At 43.9% G+C, this 23013-nt stretch overlaps 1 protein-coding gene across 4 annotated transcripts in view; it reads left to right on the forward strand.

The window, feature by feature from the left end:
- The window catches only part of LOC120948169 (uncharacterized), a 39964-nt gene extending 18664 nt beyond the window's left edge, over positions 1-21300 (forward strand). For all 4 annotated transcript variants that reach the window (XM_040364228.2, XM_040364229.2, XM_040364230.2 and 1 more), the window contains exons 4-6: positions 4780-4928; positions 13068-13148; positions 14795-21300. In XM_040364228.2, coding sequence (XP_040220162.1) covers positions 4780-4928; positions 13068-13148; positions 14795-14962 — 398 coding nt within the window. In that variant the 3' untranslated portion in view covers positions 14963-21300. The remainder of the gene's footprint in view (positions 1-4779; positions 4929-13067; positions 13149-14794) is intronic.
- Positions 21301-23013: the final 1713 nt, after the last annotated feature.

Below are 23013 nucleotides of genomic sequence, written 5' to 3' on the forward strand. Positions count from 1 at the left end.
TAAAACCAATTTCTAGATGCAAACAAATTTGTTAGTTACACCAAGCTGTTCTATTTGATCATTATTCGTTGTACTGCTTTGACTGCAACTACTTTCTGTCAACTATTTTTCATCCGGATAATGTCGTTCCAAAGCAATTTAAACTTTGGTAGGACACGATTCTTCCCCGAAGCGACATTGATCCAGCGTCATTTTCCGACTCCAAGCAAGCACGGAACGGAAAGAATGCAACAAAACGCTACACAAAAATTCGATCAATTCGATTTCCTCCAACTTCCAACACGATTGAGCAAGAATGTTGGCCGATTTCAACATCAAACGAGCTGTATCTTTGGCCGGTCTCTTGTGGTGTTCCTTTGGCTACAGACTTCAGCATGACCTTTACCCTACATCCAAAGGCGAACTTTTGCTGGACAAGAGCGAAGCAAATGGTCACACTACAATTGCACGTTTGATACCCTTGCACTCATCCATTCCAGTCCAGTTCTTCCATTTGCTTCCCGTACCAGCGGAGTAATACAGAAACACGATTACACCAGGAAGGCGACACTGCATGTCTGGCCGGTGGTAGATTTCTCTCGTAAAGCGTCCAACATCTGACAGTGGCAACTACGGGACCAAGTATGTGTGTCAATGTTGACGTCACTATGCTGCGCTTCCGTCAGCGTTATCCACCAACACTGAACAGGCAGTTTATTTTCTCTTTTGTTCGCTCCTGAGCTTTGCTGAGCGAGCACTCACCACAAGTCACTCCCCCTTGGGCTCACTGCCACTTCCTTTCGTTCTGTGAGTGCCGCTCACACAACGACGCGAGAGAGAAACTACTCTGCAAAAGCACACCATGTGAGGGAAGCTCGAGCGAAAGGGTCGTTTGAGAAAATACAGTCCGCTCTGCCGGTTTCTGTCGCATTTTCCATCCTTCGCTGCTCTGCGTAACCAATAACGAGTATGCAAATATTTTCAAAGTGCTGTCGAAGCAAGAATACTAAACGACGAGGCACAGGGAAGCATTGGTGCTCTGTCCGTTTTAAATTACACAGCGTCGGCAATAGAAGTGTTTCCGAGAAACGGGGTTCAATCAATCAAACGATTTCCTGCCCAAGTAATAGTAAAGCAACGTTTGCTACTTTCAATTCCAGCTAGCACAATTGACCATCAATTGCTCTATAAAGGCATAGTTTGTACGGACTGTGCAACTATACGTGAAAAGCTCTATCGAAGGCTTTATTGTACTCACTAAGTTGCACAAGTACAGATGTAACCGCAAGACAGCCTTATGAATCGTTACAATGTTTTCATGAATAATTCCTAATAATTGTTTGTGGTGAAGAGTTGAACTTGCGGTAGGCTATAGTTATGGTTAGCATTCCTAAATACGTTTTCTTCCTTCTCCTTCATACTGACCTGGCTTTAATGGACTTATTTCTGCCACGATCACAGCGTACGGAATGTCTTCAATCAGACTATCAAGAATCTAGTTGAGAAATTTGAGAATAAGATTAATGTAATTTGCGGAAAAATAATAATTTTATGCAGTAGATTCAAAGTTAAACCATTCATCTTAATGTTATTTCAAATAAAAATAAATATATATGTATACGAGTAACTATGTAAAATATTGCCACTTTATATTGACTTTAGTTGGTTGCTTGGATTCCAGAAATCATTTGACAAATTAAAAGATACCACAAGCCACACAAACCTCCATTCGAGATTCCATCATCCAGCAACTCAGGCGGGAACCATATTCAAATAACATACTATCTTTCACCTTAACCCTGTTGTTACGTTACACGCTCACCGGCGCCCACAGGCACCTGGTCAATTGCTAATGTAATTCTATCGCTTGATGACACCCAACCAACAAACCGAGTTTCGTATTGCCCACAGCAATCCACTACCATCGGTAGACTGCCATGGTGGGTTGACAGCCCGACCCGACGAACAAACATAATTGCACTGCCCGCACGTTTCCACGAGCGGACAGCGAGAGCTGGAACGTAAATAGCAACATACGTCGGTGCCCACGGTACCGAAACTGTGCTGTGGTGTTGCTGTTGCCGAGCAATTCCATCCCATTGCCTGCGGGAAAATGGTTCGTATTTGAGTTGTGTGCGTCTCACGTACTTCCGTACCACTGGCGACGTAGTGGTGCAGGAAGCAGCAGCATTTTCTACAACCAACACGGTACCACGATCGTAATTAAATTCTCCTTCAAACACACACACACGCGTACACATTTATATGAAATTCGATCAACTTATTCCAGCCCGTGGCATCCGACAGGACCTTGGGAAATCTTTGACCTTACACGTCTGAAACATCAAACATCACGTGCTCTGCCTGTAAAACCATGATGCTTTAGTTTAATTCCTACCACATCTACACTCGAAAATCGTCGAGCTAAATAAAGGCACGATATTGAATGTAGCACTGGTGTCTAAAAATAATTCCATCCCAACCCAACACTTTGCCTGCACCATTGCATGCTGGTGCGGTTTTTGGAATAAATCTACCACTTGCATTATCACAATTATGGTATCGAATCTATTTTTAATCATATTTCATGCAGCCTGGCCAACAATGCTCTGGCATATGAGCTAACACATGCGGAGTGTCTGTGATAGAGGAGCTGTTTTAATTATGCACCCGCTTTGCAGGTGACCTAGTTATTCCACGGGGTATAGAATTTATAGTTCAAATTTAGCACATGATAGGAGCTTCGAATTATCTGTACAGGTGTATCATACTGTATCGCGCACACGCGTAATTAAAATTTTCGATCAAATCCTGTATTCCAGTCACTTATTGCAATCAAACCATACCAGCAACCGGTGCACCATGATTGCATCGAGCTGTTCGACAACCTGCTGCTTGCTTACCTCCATTTTCAGATTAATTGAAATGCAAATTAATAACGAATTTGAATGTTTCATTTTAGTGCTTAGTTGGTGTACCACAAAATCCGGAAATATTAACCATCAGTGTCAAAATTGATGTTTCGCGCATGGGTTACGAATGAATCCATAATTCAAAGTAGTAGTAGAGCTCATTAAAATGCCCTTAAAGTCACCCCTAGTTTCTCTCACAATCCGTACCGTAACAAAGAAAACGGTGCGATTTATTCTTCCAGGCTCATTTGATTCCAAGCGCTAACAAAACGTTTGTTTAACTAATTTCTCGGATCGTTCGTTCCCCCACCAGAACGTCTTGCTTGCGTAGACCTACTTGATTATCGTGACCTTTACATCACTGCCATTCATTCCGAAACCACAGGGCAGGATTTCTACGTCCTGAAGTGGTTGAATGCAACCGAAACCATATACCCGTCGACTCTCACTAGCTGGTACTGCTTGAAGCATGCTTCAAATTTGACTACCATATTCCAACAGCGCTAAATCTGCAATCGCTCATGCCGTTACTTTGTTCTCTTTTGATAGCGACGGCAACTGTCTTTAGTTCCATCCACCGTCCTCGGTGCGCCGTGGTGAGCCGTAGATTATGCACAAGTTTCGCTCATTGTACTTCAGCCACTAACAAGACAAATTTGGTACCGGCTTGAAGCGCTGAAGACGTGTACTTCGATGTTCCGCACTCATCCCTGCTTGCCACTGCTTAATCCCTCTGCAGTAATTTACTCTATGAGCTGAAAAGCAGTTTGAATGTGCATGAGCACCGGTAGAATTTGCCCCTTAGCAACAGTACTCCAAAGCAGGTTCTTCCGCAGTTCGTGCAATGCTTGTCAATCTTGGCGTAGGTTCCCCCATTCGGAGCGATTGATTTAAGAAAGTTGTGACGCAAACTCTTCTATTCTGCTGAACACTTTTGCACCGTTTGAGTAACCATAACTAATCAGGCCAGCCTTCGGAGCGTAAAGATTCGGAAATGAATAAAGACTGTACGGTTAGCGTAATGAAGGTTTTCGCTCTTGCGTATGGAATGACAGGAAGTATTGACAGAAATCTTTTAATTCAGCGGCGCTTTTAAGGATGAGTAATTGACAAGCTGCACGTGTTGCCATACATAACTTTGATTCAAATAAATAAATAAATAAGTAAATAAATAAATAAATAAATAAATAAGATACCCACATTATAAAGCCTTAATGCTCACATCATCAATCGACAACACCGTACTAGTCCATCGATTATGTTCAAATCTGTTTTTGCTTGTAAACATCCACCCCGAACCACAAACGAACCTACGTTTTAGTCGATTGATTTTATTTCCTTGAAATAGGATGACATGTTTTTTTGTATTTCTATGTGCTCCACTACTACCTAACCCTCTCCATACGCAGCGAATGATTATGAAGAAAAAGCTGAATACCAACAGATGCCACACTTGTTCAACCGATCCGTATTCCCCCCTCAGTTTTTGCTCAGTGCGCTGGATGGTTGTTCACCAGGAAAGTTTAACTCTTCAACAATTCCGGAACAAGTTTGTCTCTCGCTCTCTCTCTCTCTCTCTCTCTCTCTCTCTCTCTCTCTCTCTCTCTCTCTCTCTTTCTCCTCTTCATCTCGCTGTTCACTAAACTACCGTAGGTAAACTTGCCCAACAAACTCTACCAGAGTGTGCTTGTGTGCTGGTAATACAGCGTACGGTTTGGACAAGTGATTGGTATAGATTTATGATCAAACCATCATCGATTACCAACCGATGGGAGTTGCTGTAAACTTCATAACTTTCCACCGATACGGAACGGAGAGAATCTATTTTTACCTTCACTTTTGCCGCTTTTGTCACTGCTGATGTTCAATTCTTTCTCTGTCTTTACAGCTAGCCTAGAAGAGGACTGTGTCGACTTCCAGGGAAACTCGGTCGCACACGGTCTACTCTACGTACCTGGACCGGGCGTGTGCAGTTTGTGCGTCTGCTACCACTCTGAGCCGCTATGGTGCAAAGCAATCTACTGTGATCCTCCTTATGTAAGTGACTTGTAACTATGCGATAATTTGCACTCGTTGTATTGTGTTAAAAAGATGGACGATATATTTGCCAAATAACAAACTAGCTGTGTTTCACCACACTTTGAGTCGTTCGGAAAAAAATGATCATGATGGATTTATTCACGAGATTTTTCATTTGCACACATCCCTAGTCCCGTATACAATTAGTTTGGCAATGATGATAAGTCCCACCTCTTACTCCATCACAGGTTTGAAAAGAACGGAAGTATCTTTACGATAATATTGCTCTGAAAATCCTCAACAAAACCCACCAATTCCAATTGGCAAATGGTTTCACAACTTCAAATTGGATTGCAGCGCAAGCATTCGGTAATCAAAATGTGTTACACAAATTTACACCCTAACAATGCACCCTTTGCCGCAGGGATAAACGGAAATTTTTGCCCCACTTGCAATGCCAGCATGGTAGGGGTATCGTAATTTGGCGAAATTTGTTCAACCTTTCACACATTTCAACATTCCCATTCCCATCCAACCGAAACAACCGGTGACCGAACTGTTACGCGTATCGTCGATTTGTGGCATTTTCCCATTTGTGGCATTTTACTCAATGTCGCTCCAAAACGAAGCGTAATTTATGATCACCACCACCAACCGCTCAAATGTTCGACAATAAATTTGAACGCAACGCGGGCATCGAAATAAAACAAGCCACCCATCCGTGAGGAAAACCGTACCCTGCGCGGACGAACGATTTATTGTATCGTGCGTAAAGTGCGCGAGCAATGCAAGGGGAGGAAGACCTGTGGGGGCTGAAAATTATGCAAACATTTTTAACAGCCAACACAATCTGTTCTCTGTTTACGGTCGACGTGATGCGATGCAATTGAAATGACGGTCACATCGACGGTAATGTCGATCGATTGAACGACCGAGCAGCAAGAGGGCTCATTGAATTGCTGAACAATGTTTGTTACGCAGGTTTTGGAGCATAATGTTGTTGTGGTGTATAATTTAATAGGCGATAGCATCGCACCGTACGAGATTGTTTTTTTTTCCAATGGCAGCTTATTCGATGGGTAAGCTTTTATGTCAGCACCGTTCGCATCGACGGCTGGAATGAAGAAGCTTCTTCGAAAGTGGCTTCACTCGGTTCGGTTAAGCTGATTGAGAGGTTTACAGTCTCTTCAATCTAGACAGTCAACAAACCCGGCACCTTTTGGGTGAAACTTAAATTTATAATCAGACCAGAATCTTTCAGACCAATTTAAACCCCCTTTCCACTACTGCAACCGTTTTAAAAGCTGAACCATCCACCCATTTGCCCATGCGCTGCCTCGCGGCCTACCTTTGATGGGGAAAAAAAACCCCAAAATAAATTACTTCAAGCATCACTTCCACCGAAAAACGCCCATCCCGATCGTTCCAAACGTCAAACCGTCAAGCTCGCCGATGCGGCATCAGCTTTCAAACCTCAAACCTCAACCCAACCGAACAATGTTCACAAACCGACCAGAAATGTTCGAACGCAACCGAGGAAACTTTTTAATTAGATTCTCCAATTAGCATGCTCATAAACTACCTCCCGCAGTCGCAGGAGTGGGCCGGTTTTGGTGGCTTCCCACCTCCGCCGGCGTAACTGAAGCTACTTTCTCGTGCTACCCCGGCGAAGCCACTCCGTCCGAACACAGTTCATTAAATCACGTGGAAAAAAGTTTCCACGTTCCTCAGCATCAGCAGTCAAACAGTGAAGCCAGCGCCGATAAGACAGTGACAATCGGTGAGCGAACAGTTGTCGTAACACACGTTCGACCTGACGTTTTGTGCGTTTGGGTGTACGTGTGTGTTTGTGTGTGTGTGTGTGAAGAGACTCCTACACGACTCTAACCACAATCACGAGTGATTGTTGCGCTTCAGCATATTTTTCGGTTGGTGGTCTTGTTGTGCCTGAATGCTAAAATGGTGTTTCCTGTTTGTGTTGTGTTTTTGAGCATCTTGTTTTGCTAATTAAGATTGTTTTGGCGTGTGGTGCCGTTGTAGATCACACCGGTGGCTATGGTTACGTTTACAAGTTAATTTGATTGCACAACATCGGAATCTTCTGTGCACTTCAGAACATTTACATATGCATGTTGAATTTCAAGCTTATTATGTTTAAGTATAACATGGTAGATTGAGAGCAAGGGAAAAACACAAACTCTAAATTACAACTGTACATTTAAAAAAATCCTGTAGCATATGCTACTCTCCTTCAATTGCAATGCATTTCCATAATTCAGGTCAATAAACTAGCAAATAAAAACTGCTATGTCAACAAATGCACGACGAATGCAGACACAACACATCAACAAACATCTCCACCATATTTAAAGCTGCCACCAGCAGACCTTTGTGCTTTGCTATGCTGTTGTTCTAATTTAAACAAACACTTCAACCGAACTGCCGAGATTGTACCCACTGCCACACCGCTCACTCGACAGCACTTGGTGGGTGGGTCTTTTGATGTGAGTGTGTGTGTGTGTGTGTTTGTGTAAGTGTTTGCATGAAAAGCTCAGCACACTTTTCCCACCGGCCACCGTCACAGCCGTGTTGTTTGAAATTATTTGCATACTAAAGTGTTATAAAAAACGGCTGTTCGTTTCGTGCGCCGGGCGCCTTGGCTCTGGTTGGCCGAACGCCGTCAAAGCACTACGGTAATGAAGTGTTTCCAGTTCAGGGTAGTATAGTTTTGAACTCTTTCATCTCAAGCACTTAGCTTCAAACAGTAACTACAAAAACACTGGCTCTCTCTCGCACACACACACACAAACACAAAGGTTTTTTTTGTGTAAATCTGTGCAGTTACGCTTTAATTGTTTCTTTGTATTTAAATGATTCGCTGGGCACACACGAAATCACTTGCAACAAAGCCTTTAAAGGCAAGGAATGGAATAGAAAGTTTAATGCTTTGAAATGTGAAACAGTTTTCAACTTTGCTGCAACAACCAGAGAGTGTAACAAAATATAAGCAGATCCAGTTAAGCGTTAGCTTTATCGAAGAAACTAAACCAATGTTTCTTCGAAATGGCTAGCCCCGCTGGAATGTGAATGCATTTCAAGACGTAAGGATCCGCTTCCCCACAAGTAATAGCGTATTGTAATGGTTGATCGTATCCCAAAGGGACGCTGTTTATTTATAGCAATTGCTTTGCCTCCATTCAAAACGCGCACCGTCCACACTAGCCCGCAATCTTGGGCACCGTGCTTTGCAGTTAGTTTTGCTTCGCTTGGAAACTACACTGCAGTGTTTATTGAACCACATGAACTAACGCCCGCATCTTTGCCATCAAGCAGTATGAAAGAGAATTGACGATCAAAGCCGCTCAACGAGCTTGCACCACACACTCGCTGCCCAAACGATGCACCTCAGGCAACCCCCCTTTAAACTTACATCGGAATGGGCATACCTACCCCCAAACCAGGCCAGCCCAGGGCAGGGCAGTGTGAAAGAGCGTAGGAACAAACGTTGCGGTGCTCAGCGCACATTCTGCTCATCTTGCTACACTCGATCCGGATTTACCACCAACATTGCATGGTACGTGTGGCTTTTGTGCGGTAATGCTACCTAAAGCCCTCGGCGAGTGGTACCGTGCCGCGCGTATCGTGTAGATCACGTGCTTAATGCTGCAGGTACTCGAGCCGGGATAAATGTCAACCTGGCGTGTAAAACAACGCTAAGACCACACTGCCACTGCCGTCACAGTGACGGAATAGCTTCATGTGTATGTGTGTGTGTGTGTGTGTGTGTGTATTGGTGGGTTTGTGTATCAATGAATGGATCCCTATCCCGCAATATAAAGTGTATTCTCCTCGGAGCAACGCTCACCGCACATAGAACGTTTGTTCCGGTAAGCCTTCAAGGATTTTGCTCTTCAATCAGCTAATCAAACTCGCTCGCGTTAAAGCTTGCTCGTGATCCTTACGACAACTCTGAGCATGCCTCTGTACAACAACAAAAAAACAAACAGCTTTTAGAATAATGTTTAAATGAGTAGCGCAACTCTGTGAACGTACAATCAAATAGAGTACATTGAAAACGGTTTCCCGCAAACAAACCTTCACGGGATAGGGAAAATATTTAAGCTCATCGGTGTGTGAAATATCCAATTCCGTCTGACAGCGCGGTCGCACTGAAGCAAAACTGCCCGGTTTAGAATGTTGATGGCATTTTTGCACCGGTATCGCTGACAACGAAAAATCCACTATTTGCCTGCCCGCATTTTCTCCCATTCGTCTGCACACGCTAACTTGTTGCACTTGCTGCAACAGCTCGAGTGCAATGTGTGCGCACACAGTTACGGACCAACATCGAACGTTCAGCTTTTCAGCTCAAGCGTAAAACAATTCCCATTCGATGCGAACCATTTCCATGTGTTCGCATCAGGGACACAATGCAATTTATGGCTACAAGCAGCTAGCATGTTGGTGGTGCAAAAAGAAGAAACACTGCAATATTTTAGCAATTTTTCGTTTTTTATGGTACTGTATCGGGGAAACGATACAGCTTCCGACAGAAACGAGCGCATGGTTCGAAAAAACAGCCCTTTCATTTCAAACAGTTTCCCTGCCGTAACTTGCACATAGATTTCCCTATGAATGGTGAATGGTGGCCATGGTTGGTTAAAGGTGGCTATCGCGTCTGTTAGCGGCTGGTGTAGCGGTTTCGACACCACATCCTGGATCCTGGGTTGTGTCGCATGAGGTCTCTTCGTGAATCGTGCATGAAAAATAAAACAAAAACCAACAGCACCTTCACAACATTTTCCGTCACTTCCGGCTCGTTCATTGCCAAACCAAGGTGGACTGTAACCACTTTCCTTGATTGTCATTTCCGTTCCATAGCAGCCATATTAAACAGCACACAACCTCACCCCGAAGTTCATTATCGCTCGGGCTCACCAGACCGATGAGCGGTGGATTTTACACCGCCTACTACACTCTCTATGTACCCTTAATTAACGGATGCTGCGACGCCTTCCAAAACCAACCGACCGACACCGCCACCGATGATAATGATGATCGCGAGCACGATAGCATCGAAACCGAAACGAGTTGCACTGAATGGAAATTATAGCGAACGCCCCGGTCTATCGCTCGCAGGTGGCTCTACTACGGCACAGAAACACTTCATCATCCATCCTGCCGACTGATGGGCGGGGGAGGCGCTGTTAGTTTGGGATATAATGCAATTTAACAGCAATTAAGCAAAGGCGTGTACGCGCTCCCAGACTCCGTACCCGCTGTTTGCCCCTAGTTTCAACACACTTTTTTCAACTTTCCGTTGGTATATGAACCAATTTATTAAAAAGAAACGAAACATTCACGTTACCACCAGTCCTGCGAGATAATTTCAAACTCCCACATGGGAGTTTACTTCGCACCATGAACAAATGTGTTTCTTTTTACTCACATTGTGCAGGGTTGGAAAGGTCCAGATCACCTTCTGGTGGATCACATTTTATCTCCGTGTTTCTACCACCTCTTGCAAAAAACGTAACAAAACATAAGCTATTCTTTACGAAATTTTCAAGACAATTTTGATATAACGTATCATTAAAGCTTACAGCTTTGGGTACCGTGTAAGTTTGTTTTCCATTTCCCCCCTCCCCCCCTAAACCTGGCAATCGTTTCGGGTTCCAAATGGGAGGATTATACGGTTTTGTGCTTCTTTTTTTTGCTTACATCATCTCACTTTACATCACTCGCAAACCGTCCTCATGTTTCCCAGCGTCATCAGAATGTCTGGACGCATTATAGAGGCTTATCTTTTCATCCACTTTTCGCTCGTTCGTGCTTTACAATTTCCGGCTATGCGCCCTTTATTGTAATTTCATAATATCAACCATGTGGCTCTTGCGTTTAAGGATTGCTATTTTCTGGACCGGTTATCACAAGCAGCCACACCTGCTGGATTGTAGTAAAAATATCTGTTAAAGCAGATAAAGCTTTTCGTGCTTAGCAAACACTTTGCATAAGGGGAGGTATAATAGAGCAATGCAACCGATTTTCATGGTTCCGCGCGAAGTGGAAAAATGCTTCATTAGTGTCATGTGCAATACATTCCATTCCACGCAATTGCACACGTCGGAGTTAATTTACAGATAGATGCCGTTCTGCCGTGCCTTCCGAACACAAAAGTGACGCTAATGAACAGGCTTTCATTCAGCCTGCAATGAACTGTTATTAGGAAGCAGCTGCTTACTGTGCAACTTGTTTCTTGGTCGTGTGAAATCTTAGCACGGGAACGGTAAGCAACCACCAACACATCGCCATAGGAAAGAAAAGAAAAATAAACTCCTCATATTCTATCCCTCCGCGCTAGTTGGTGCGCTAAAACCGTACGTGAATGGTGCACATATATGGCTTAAAGGCTCGATCCCGGGCTCGATGCTCGGCTCAAATGAATTGGCAATTACCTCTAACAAGATTGTTGCTCGCTAAAAATAGGTACACTGACGTACGTCGTGTGTGGTTCGTTTCGCCCCTTATACGGATCATTGCATGTATCAATGCGGTGAAAGCATTGCTTCAACATCCAATCCAATCAGATCAGAGATTCGAAGGGCGAGTGGAAGCAAAAAAAAACCATAATGAACAAATGAACGTATCTGTTTGGCCGTACTTTGATAAAGGCAATACATTCGATTGACGTACAAGTAGCTTGCTTCACTTAGACGACTGCTGCTACTTAGTAGAAGTATCAAGGATGAGCGCATCTATCAAGCAAAGAAGAAAAATCCCTATGTTTCCGTCCGAAGAAAAGAAGAATGACCGTTTCGTCATAGGGTTTTTTTGTCTTTATCGAAATGGAAACGATGAACCACGTTAATTGATGAGCTGAAGTGTGGTTTCGGGATTTCTGATATAAATCATTGTAAAATAAACTATATTCATTATTTTCCTTCATTAATTCCCATCCTTGCACAATATCGACAATTCTTGTTTTGTCGTACATTTTTAGCATTTGTTATTTACATTACTCATGTACAATCACTTGCAGCTTGTTCCTTGCATTCCAATAACACAAATCGTGACATTTGCTATTCACTTGCTAAGTGTGAGTGCATCTTTCTCCACTGAAGAGATTTGTTTCCACCCGACCCATCATCCAAACACATTACCAGCTCCCTCATCAACGACATGCAAATTCAATTTCACTACCAGCAAGATGCACTGAACAACCGCATTAAACTCATTCCACTAACACTCTAGCATCTAGCGTTCAAGCAAACACTCTTCTTCGCCATTACTCAATTATGTGCCGCCTCGATGCGGATGCGTTTGCCTGCCCAGCTGGAAGAGATTGCAGCAAAGGTGAGACGACCTTTACGCAAACGCCGGCCAGCCGCCGCCAAATTCCGGAAACTTCACAGCACGTCCAGTGGCTGGGCATTTGCTAGCTATTTATACCTTGCTTTATATCATGGGCCACTTCGAACCTTCTTCCACTCTTGCCTTTTCCCCGAACTGCGGACCAGATGAGAAATTGCATACTACTCCTCGCCTGCAGACTTATCCGGCGGAAATTCCATTTTGCTCGGCGTGGGAGTTTAAGAGTCCTGGCCGCGAAATTATTCGAACAATTGTTATTGGATCTTTTGAAGGACAGCGAAAAGAAGGAAAACCAAAGCGGATTTACGGGCCCAGCCTCGGACAGCTGGGGCAGCATCCCATTCGAGGGTTGAGGTTGAGCATAATCGCGCCAGGTTTATTAAATTACGTTTCAACAATGTTTCTCGCTAAAGTTGATGAAACGTTTCGCCCACAACGAGACATTTATTTGATTTGGTTAGCATTTTACCTTTCATGGTATCTCAAGATACACAAACCAAAGTCTTACCAACACTAAGCGCGAAACAGCTATCTACCTGATTTTCTAGAAAATCAACATTTATTGCATGACTTCTAGAGAAGAAATTGAGTTCGCAATGCCTTTTATCAACGATGATTTTGTGATGATCCTGATCGTTCTGAAATGTAGATTTAATAAGCCGCTTTCATATATATATAACATTAAATTACGTTCCATAATGGTTTACAATAGAAAGCAATTAGATTATCGTTTGTGTGTTAGAGGCAATAAACATTTGTACTCTGTTTCTATCGTTTTCTTTACAGTTCTGTAAAAAGTTTCGCGTAGGTGAACGATGCTGTGAATTTGAGTGTCTCGATCCACCCGGAGAGGACGAAATGTATCAGGTACGTAATAACAAAATTTAATTAAAGCTTAGTTATAAAAACGCTGAAAACTTGAAGATAGTAGTTTTGAAGTAGATAGAGCATTGAACCATTTTAATGATTTAAACTCCCTTTAAGAACGGTGTACAATGTAATAAACAAACAAAGCATGCATTCAGGAAAGTATACGTTTACTTTGAAAAAGAAAAGTATTTTTTCATACACGGTTTTCCAGGTCATTTTCGAATATGTACATAATTATTCACCGCCTCCAAGATGATTTTCAACAGCTGTCAAATGATGTAATTGCTTCATAATGGAATTTCAGTTTTTACACATCACAAAGAACTGTCAAACTAAATCCAGCTTGAGACGTGTTGAAAATCATTCTGAAGAAATTAAAAATTGTGACGATGGAAAGTAAATATCAGATTAATGTGATTTACATCTTGCACGCGGTAAATAATAACGTTTACATTCGAAACTGACTTGGAAAACCCTGTACAAGATTTATTTTACAAGCTACCAGGCGTCTCCACCGACATACTGATACTGATAACATGTCGTATGGAGTTGTTTTTTTCCTATTCAAGCCGTATTGCTAGGAGACTCCAAACATATTGAGATAAAACAGATGCAAAACGATACATAGTAGCTTCAAATGAGAACTTCTTCTTCTTCATTGGCTCAACAACCGTTGCCGGTCAAGGCCTGCCTGTACCACTTGTGGGCTTGGCTTTCAGTGACTTTTGGATTACCCCCCATAACAGGATAGTCAGTCCTACGTATGGCGGCACGGTCCATTCGGGGCATGAACCCATGATGGGCTTGTTGTTAAGTCATACGAGTTGTCGACTGTACTACGAGACCGGCAAATGAGAACTATATGACATTAAATGTAATTGTGTTACGTTACAATGTTACACAATTACATTTAATGTCATATAATTCTCATTTGAAGCTACTGTGTATCGTTTTGCATCTGTTTTATTTTAATAGTATTCCCATTTTACCGTATTATATCGTACACTCGTGCAGTTTATTCCGCGATTTTTTGTTTAAAAAAACACCAGTCCTCTTTTACGTACCCTCGGTACCATGATTGGCTCGGATCGTTTGAAGTTTTCAAGCTCAAAATGCATTACAATAAACTATCAATTCCCCGTTCGTGCATGATGTCAATCAAACGGAGGCCTTTACCTCTGGGCGAAAACTTTACTCCGTTTAAGTGAAGCACAATTCCCGGTGTCCGGTTTCCTGGAAGCCACAGTACGTTTTATTCTCTGTTATTCAATTCATCCATTTAAACTGGCACTCCCCGCATCGTGTCTTGCCATGCCTACCTGTCATAGCGTTATTGAAGTGCGTTCATAATTTATCGTAAACCGGAACCATTCCTTCCTTCCTTCCGTTCCCTCACAAACACCTAATAGTACCTCCCAGCGGTACCATAGCACTGACAGGGCTTTTGCCTCGTGCCTTCTAACTCTGCCGTGCCCGGCGATGGCTAAGGCTCATTGAAAACCTCCTCCCCCCCCCCCCCCCCCCATCGTTCGTTTCGCTCCGTGCCGATAATCTTTCAAACGCAGCAAAAGAACCCACCTTCCGACATGTTTGTATGCTCATCCTTTTCGCATCTCTCACCTTCTCTTCCCACCCCCTCCTAGGCTCGACTCCGGAAGCGTGCGGAGATACTGGCCGGAAATGGAGCCAGCACACCGTCACGGTCCGGCGATTGGTTCTGGTCGCCGACGAGCCGTGCCACCGTAGCCGGACTGCTGCTGGTAGCGTTAGTGCAGAGCGTTACGCAAAGGTTACTGCTGCTGCCGTCATAGCTCTGCTGAGGGTACAACTACTACAACAGCACACCGAACCGCCCAACACTCCGCTGCCCATCGTAACACCTTTTGTTACGTTCGAGGCGAATCCAGCCGATCACGCCGATCACGGCCGACCCCCTGGACACGCGACACACGGGTACGGTGTGGTCTGGCGAAGATGCGACGGCGGATTTGGAGCCGGGATCATAGGCGTCATAGAATATTTAAAATCGAAAGCAAGCCAAGTTCTAAACTGATCCGCGAAGGTAAGGGCTCCGGCCTGGGCCGACCGTATCACACACACACACACACATACTGTGGTAAGTGGAACAGCAAACGCAACACGCGAAACACAATGAAGCCGAGGTGCGAGAAATCTTTAAACTATGCAATGCAGTTTTTTAATAAGAAATAATAATAAAAAAAACAAAGCCAGTATGAAACGTGATTGCTAGCAGGCCTGCTAGTCGTAAGGCCCTAGCGTGACAATTAGCTATTCTAACGAATCAACACACATTCATACAACACAACAAATCTAGCTGTAAGAAAGTTTTGCTTTTAACGCGCGTTGAAGAGTTGGGAATACAATCATGAGCGTTATCGTTAGTGGATGGACGGACGGACATGAAATAAATAACACTACAACACAAACCTAAACTACGTTGGCGCATACCAACAACAGCAATAACAAAGCAGCAATCGATAGCATCCTCATCATCCATCCTATTTCTTCTACGATCAAATCCTTAAATTTTGAAATTACTCTGCTCGTAACTACCAACCCACAAGTTCTGAGGGAAAAAAAGATAAATTCTTATGGATGTAGCGCCAGGGTGGAGTTGTAGCCAGGGCGGAGAGTGCATCAATTTCAACGAGACGTCCACTAGCAGCAGTACAATTAAACCACGGCACACAGAACAATTTCGTGATGGCAACCCATAGAAGCATAGCTAGGCGAGTCTTTCTTAGAAGCGGAGTTAGGATGTAGCTACACAAACACTTCTCAAACACATGAGGTAAACAAATCTCTTTGCGTCCCGAGCGCTTTAGTAGTACGGCAGTAGTAGCACCGTTAGCGTGGTTGTAGCGAGCCGCTGTGCGCAGCTTAGCAAGCCGCCGTGCGTACCAGTTTGCGTACCGTCCGCGTCTGATTCAATCTTCTCTTTTTTGTAACATCTAAAACGGTTTCTGGTACTTAGTGATTGAATACTTCCAATCTTCCAATAGAGGAGGACGATCGAGTAGTGTTGTAGCATTATAACGAACAAAAGTAAACACCTTTCCAACATTTCCAATAGCGCTTATTTCGACCCTGGTTCAGGGAGCGGTTAAGCGATATTCTGCAGCGTTGGAGTGACTTTTCCAGCTGGAGGAAAAGCTGCTTTAAGTTCGGTAGTGTACATTAATATCTGTTTATTTCATGGGAACCACATTTTGCTGATTATCGTATGCTTTTTTTTTATTTACACAATAGATTTGTGTTACAAATAACCAGCTAGCAACATACTTAACAATTCCGCATGACATAAGAAATGAGATAAAATTTGACAACTTCATTACACCCTTACTCAAACCGGGAACAAAACCATCCAAAACCGTTGGAACAAACAAACAAGCCGTAGGTGTTGAACATCCTCCACCAAGCGAACGAGATATCTTAATTATCTCTTGCACAGAAAATTGCCCGCCTTCCTCATTTTCCATTACGTGTTATGTGCGCCAATAGGAGCCATTCGCCAATCTCCTTAACCTTGTTGGCTGCAGTTACATTCTATCGACTGCCAACGTACAGAAAAGTTGGCAGAAATGAGTTGCCAAGTTCGGCTTCCGTAATCGGATTCCGTCCCAACCTTGGGAGCCACCCAAGCCGACGGTGAGCGGACATTATACTACCCGGTATTCAGCCCCGAGAACCCTCAGTGTCCAAAACAAGTCGACCGAAGCATTTGCTGCTGCTGCTGCTGCTGCTGCTGCCAATCGTGGCCAAAATTTGTTTCACTTTTCAGCACAAAAACTCCCGGTAACTACGACTTGGACTGTCATTCGAAATGGTTGCCTAGTGGCCCGGTACGGGTCCTTCTCGTTCCTAGGAGTCAGTGAAGCTGAAGTCTAACTAGCCCGGGACTGGCGAAGGGACAGCAAACAGGGACGATGACGATATAATTTTTCGACCGTTGGTTACGAAAGTTGCTCCAAACGAACCAAATCCCTGCGAAAACAGCTCGGTTCGGCAGTATGTGCCACCGCCACAGCGAAGGTGGTAGCGGCCCCACCAACGTACGGGGCAGATTGAAAAATAGTCCGATTTTGGAAGCAAAAAATTGTTTTCCGTTCGTCCTGTGGCTCTTGGCAGAAATCGTTTTGCATGATGCTGGTTTCGAAATCGGGGTAGCATCGGGGAAGGAGAAGGCATCGTTCACGCAGGTGGAAAAAATGTCCACAACAAACAAATCCAATTTTCCCTGTGTGTACTTTTCTGTTTTCGGGTATGGCCTCGAGGGGGCGGGGGGGGGGGGTGAGGGGGAGCCAACATCTTCCGCCCCGCACGAATCATGGATCGCGTGTCTAGACCTTCGCGCCAGCTAAACTTTGGAAGGATGTGTTTGCTTATTTTCCATTGAACTGAGTGGCGACGCTCATACAAATCACAAAATTTGTTACTAGTTTCCACAACCCCCGTTCCCCGCCCTTCCAAAAAAGAACCATATTTCTGTGTAATTAATTTCCATACTGATTGAAAGTTTGTGTGTGCAATACCTCACCATGGGGAAATGGAAATCATAAATACGGTAACGGCTGCCTGTACGAACCCGACCATCAATGCATTTGCGATGGCAACACAAAAACAAGTGTCACCATAGCCGCGGCACGCCAAGCCACCGCCAGGCTGAAGGTCATGAAGTCAACGGCTCTTCTGACTGCCGCACCCCCGGGGCGCTGTTCCACCACCACCGATTGGGTTTCATTTTTGCCGAAGCTTTCATTCGCTTATCCATCACTTTTCCATCTCCGAGTCCGGGTCCATCATGACGCAAGTCATTTTCTAGGAATTTCCTCCCCCCCCCCTCCCTCCCTGATATGGTGGCATATTTTACGGGACATGAATACTAAGAGATGTTGAGATAGCGCCGTGAAGGTAACGCGAGTGTTGTCGGAAGGCTGTTGTACACTTGCCAACACAGGAGTAGCAAATATTGTATCATTGTGTGAATCTTTTCGGTCAAAGTTGAACAAATTGCCTGCAAACGTTTCTAACATCAGCAATAACAGACTATTATTTGTTCGGTTAAATTTGTTGCCAACACCGGTTCGAGATAATGCAAACAGTACAATCGCAAGTCCATGCCCAGCACTGTCGCTTTTATGGAAAATAAATCGCAAACATCTTTCTCCGTGCCAAACAAGAGTAAAAAAACGCAAGCAAAAAGTTGATTAGATCGCTTCCGTTTGCTTGCCCAAAAAAAAAAACGGTCGAGCCTGTGGGGCACACGCACACACACGCACACACGCGCACGCAATACAACAACCACGTGTGAGGGAAAAATCGATCGGGGGATGACATTTTTCCGGCAATCCTTTCCGGCTCTTCTGTTCCGGTGAGTGTGTGAGTGCGTGTGCTATGTTTGGGGAAACGGTTTTCTGCTATCTTGCTTTGCCTTCACGCCACCAGGTTACATCTGGCAACTCAGGTTTGGGGGTTTTGCTGGCCACGTGCTGCTGGTGGGATTAAATTGTGAAATATCCAGAGCTTAGTGTCCCCAGACGACCCCCCAAATATACAGTCCCCGTTTGTGTCGGACAGGTCGTTCCATCCGCCCCATTGACTACCTGTCAATTGGTGAATGAATTGTTCAAAATCAACCCTTCCGTTTCCGTTGCGGACCTCACGGTCGGTCGGTCGATCGTTTCGATTCTCTGCATTTGCTGCTGCCCCCTCCCGAACAGAGCGCATTTGTGCGGTATTAGCTTCCTTAACACATCAATTTAAAGCACAGTGAACACAGTGGGGAGAAGCAACAAACCCCCCCGACGGTCCCGCAGGTTAACCCGCATTTGCGAGCGAGTGAAAGCGCCGGCAAAGCGAAGATCTTTGTTCCCAAATCTGTCTGCTGTCCCTTTTTTTGAGATGCTTCCTTCCCAGTTCCCTTCCCAACCGTTGGGCGAAACCTTTTGCTTCGATTCACAACAACATCCCCGGATCGATTTGTAATGCCCGGTTCGTACACCCTCATCACCTCGGTCGCCGTGCTCGGTTGTGTGATGCCGTAGATAATATTTCAAATTGCTCCCCAGGGGGCTATGAACAATGCAGCATAACGATACCCGGTTTCTTTTGTTTTCCTTTTTGCGTTTGGCTAAAATTAGGTTCATAAATTTCAACTCCACCAACGACCAACCCACCAAATTGCACGCGAAAGCTCTCGCCAGTCGCGCTACCAATTTGTCGGACGTACGGAAAACTGTAGCGCACCGAGCTGTATTGTGCGGTGCTGCCCCGGGTTTCGACATCAAACGCTGGCACTTGTTTTGTGGTGAATATCAAACGAAACCGAAACGAAATTCGAATTGGAGCGAACAACTTACCACCGTGGTTGTACGTTTTGTTTCCTTTTCCTATAGCAAGTACGGTGACATTTTCGACCGAGTGCTCACTTTCCTTCTTCCATTTAATGAGAGAGTAGCGGCAGCGGCTACAACGTCGCAGCCTCCTTCGATTCGTGCGCATTTTAGCCGGTCTCGTATCGCTGAACAAAAAGCGGTAGATAGGAGATAGGGGCGTGTGCTTTGGCTTTGATCCTTGCCGCCGGTTGAAGCAGTTCAAAGAATCGTACAGTGCACGTGCCGTCTTTTGTGTGAGTAAGCACACGGCTGCCCGCTTTTGGCTGAACGCTGAACGCATCGTCAAATATTAAGCACATAATTAAAACAATAACAAAGATTTAAGACCACCCACGGTGACATTTCGTGACACACGGTACGGCAAAATGTGGCTTTGTATGGGCGCTTGAAGCGCTTGGAGAGTGAAATGTTTGGTAGAACGAGTACAATCGCATTGTTGGGATCGGTATGTGTATGCTCTAACAGCAGGATTTAAATACATTCCCCTGGCAACAGAAGGTTCGACTGTTCTTAGTAAAGCCCGAGTTACAGCTCGAATGAAAATGAAAGTGGAATTTTGTTTTTTTTTTTTGTTTTGTTTGCTATATTCCATTAAATATCGATCAAAATATGGCACCAAAAGAAAGGAATTTAGATTTTCCAATAATTTAGACTATGAAACGTGTTTGAATAATGAATAAAAAGCATTTACTTGTGATTAACCGCTGAAAATTATGTTCTTACCGTGAACAAAGCGGGGCATCACAAGTAAATGCTTTTAATTCATTATTGTAACATGTCTAAAGAGTCTAAATAGTTGGGGAATTTAATGAAATATAGCAGAAAATCTCTAAATTTCACGTTCAATTTCACTGGAGCTGTAACCCGAGCTTAAAATGCAAAACGCCTAAAGGTATGCAACTGGACAGGTTGATTGCCTAAAGCTGTTTTCATAAGGACGTTATTTTTCGAACAACAATTAAAACAATTCTTCAAACAATTTACAATGGACTCTTACTTCTGCAAAGAAAAAATCATTTAACAGGTGCTTTTAAATTTCCATCCCTCCTACACACTCAATCCGGCTTCTTAAAACCTTCGACATCTTTATCAAATATTTACGCTTGATTGACCTGCAAAAACAAAAGCTCGTCATTTGTGCTTTACCCTCCCTACTGTTGCTTTGCTCAGCCGTCCACTCAAAAAAGGGATTCATAATTTTTGCGGAAATCTCTCTTCACAAGCCTTCACCTGAACCGTACAATTTGCCTGTTAAAAGCCCATTCAAACTCAACCACCGACGCTGACACTGATCGCATCAAAAGAGAAAAAAAGGCTAACACGCTCTTTGAAGAACTTTGCAAACCGGATGGGCCCACCGGTTCCTTCTTATAACGATCCACTTACGCAAAAGCGGCCGTTTCTTTCGACCCAACCCAGCCAGCCAGTCCTCGATAGAGGAGTGTGGTGCCGCGCACAGCAACAGCAAAAAACCCATAAAAGACTTCAGGCTTCGGCCACTCGAACTGCCACGAACCACGGCCACTCATCGTTCATTGGTGAAATTGTCGCCGTGTAAAGCAAAAAAACAAGTGACACAGAAGAGTGCAAGGAGTTGAGCAAGAAAATGGCTGATAAAAATACTCGACGAATGGTGGAAAAAAGACACCGAACCAAAACAAACGGAGCAAAGCAACAGTAGCAAACAAAAAAAAAACACCACCCCGTCACCAAACAAAGAGGTAAGGCTACCGTCGATAATTTCATTGTTTGGCAGTGGAAATAATAGATCGATGAGACGGCAAAGAGTAGCAACAACAACAACAACAACAGCAAAAATGACACCCCCACACAAAAGGGACTGCGTGGCTGAACGGGTGCGGCTGGCTGAGGAATAAGCCCATCCTTATACAAAGCACAGGCACACAGACACACACACACACAAAAACCGATCCCCCAATCGGCCGTGCTCGAGTGGAAAATGGAGGGATCAATTTTTTTTTTTTTTTGCTTGCACTACGAAAAGTAACAGTAATCCGTTGGGAAATCGGCCATGGAAAAAGCTTACTGCGATGGGATTGGTTCGGTGCGGTGGGATCGGGCACTGGACGACACATTTTTGTCATCGATTTAATGTATCCCACAATGGGCCGGTCGGCATCGGTCCGGTGGGTGTTGGGTCCGGCGTGGACACGGGGCAGTTTCCGGAACAGGGGTGCATGTGTGAGGCCGGATATTATCTCCTGCTCGCCAATACCTTTCGCTCCCTCGTTTTGTATCGAAGGAAACGGGGGAGAGAGGGAGTGAGACGAAGCGATGAAAAGCTTCCTACGGCATACCGTACACTTTATGGGTCGTAATTGAATTTCGTGTAGTTCAATGGCACCAACGAGCCGGGCCGTAGCGAAGTTTATGTGTGCCAGGGGACATTTTGTCGAATGTTTTTTTTTTTATTCTTTTTCTTTTTTAAACCGACGAGCTTTACAAGCATGCAAAAAATTAAACATCATCAAGCACATCACGTTAGGTTGTGCTACCATTTGACCCTAATTGATGAGGGCAGATGTTTTTCTTGTATCGTTATAACTTACAGAATGACCGCAATTTCGCCTTACTACTCGGAACAGCAACGGGACCTGGACCTGTGTGGTCGTGGAAGCGGTGGGATTACCGTTCGAACGACACGGCACAAAACAGTGTTTTTTAAGTAAATTGTTACCTTTTTTGCTATTCTTCGAAACTCGGTAATATGAATTCAATGGATCGTCTTAGGTTTGATATTACAATTACAATGATATGGTCTGCATGAGCACTTGCAGTCAATTTCGGGCACTTACATGTTTTTTTTTGTATTTGAAGCTAAAACGATAGCTATTTTTTACAAAATTAGCCTTCTAAAATGTTTTTCCTCCAAAATGTTTCACTGTGAATGGTTCATAATGAGTTCAAATAAATTTGGAATATTTTGTAACTTTGATGCTAATTATAAACAAAATGCTCGAAATCTAAAATACACAGTTTTGAGTGTTCTTCTATGATTCGAACAATTTTAGGATTTTTTAGCTTTCCTTTTCATACATGCTTAGAGAAAGAGTAGGAGAAATAGGGGATTGAACTTTCTGTCACAATCAAGGCACCCTGAAGCGTCCCAATGTCTTAGATTTAGATATTAAGCACTTAAGATGGTCAATGGAGCAAAGGCTGTTGCGGTTGCTTCAATTGCATAGTTCAAGCCAATATTAAACTTCATAAATCAAAGCTCAGCGCACTCAAATCAAGCAATTCTACATGCGTGGTACAGAAAATGTGCTTTGAATAATGTACCACTGCCGAGGAGACATTTTTTTAACACATGGGACATCTTTTTTAAAAGTCGAACCAACTTTCCTTCAATATAAAACAGAACAAGCTAAGCTTGCCGCTGTTCTTGCAAGCCTTTTTAAGACATGTTGCAATACAAATTGCAT

This window comes from Anopheles coluzzii, chromosome 2 (genome assembly GCF_943734685.1).
Source record: "Anopheles coluzzii chromosome 2, AcolN3, whole genome shotgun sequence".
NCBI lineage: Eukaryota > Metazoa > Arthropoda > Insecta > Diptera > Culicidae > Anopheles > Anopheles coluzzii.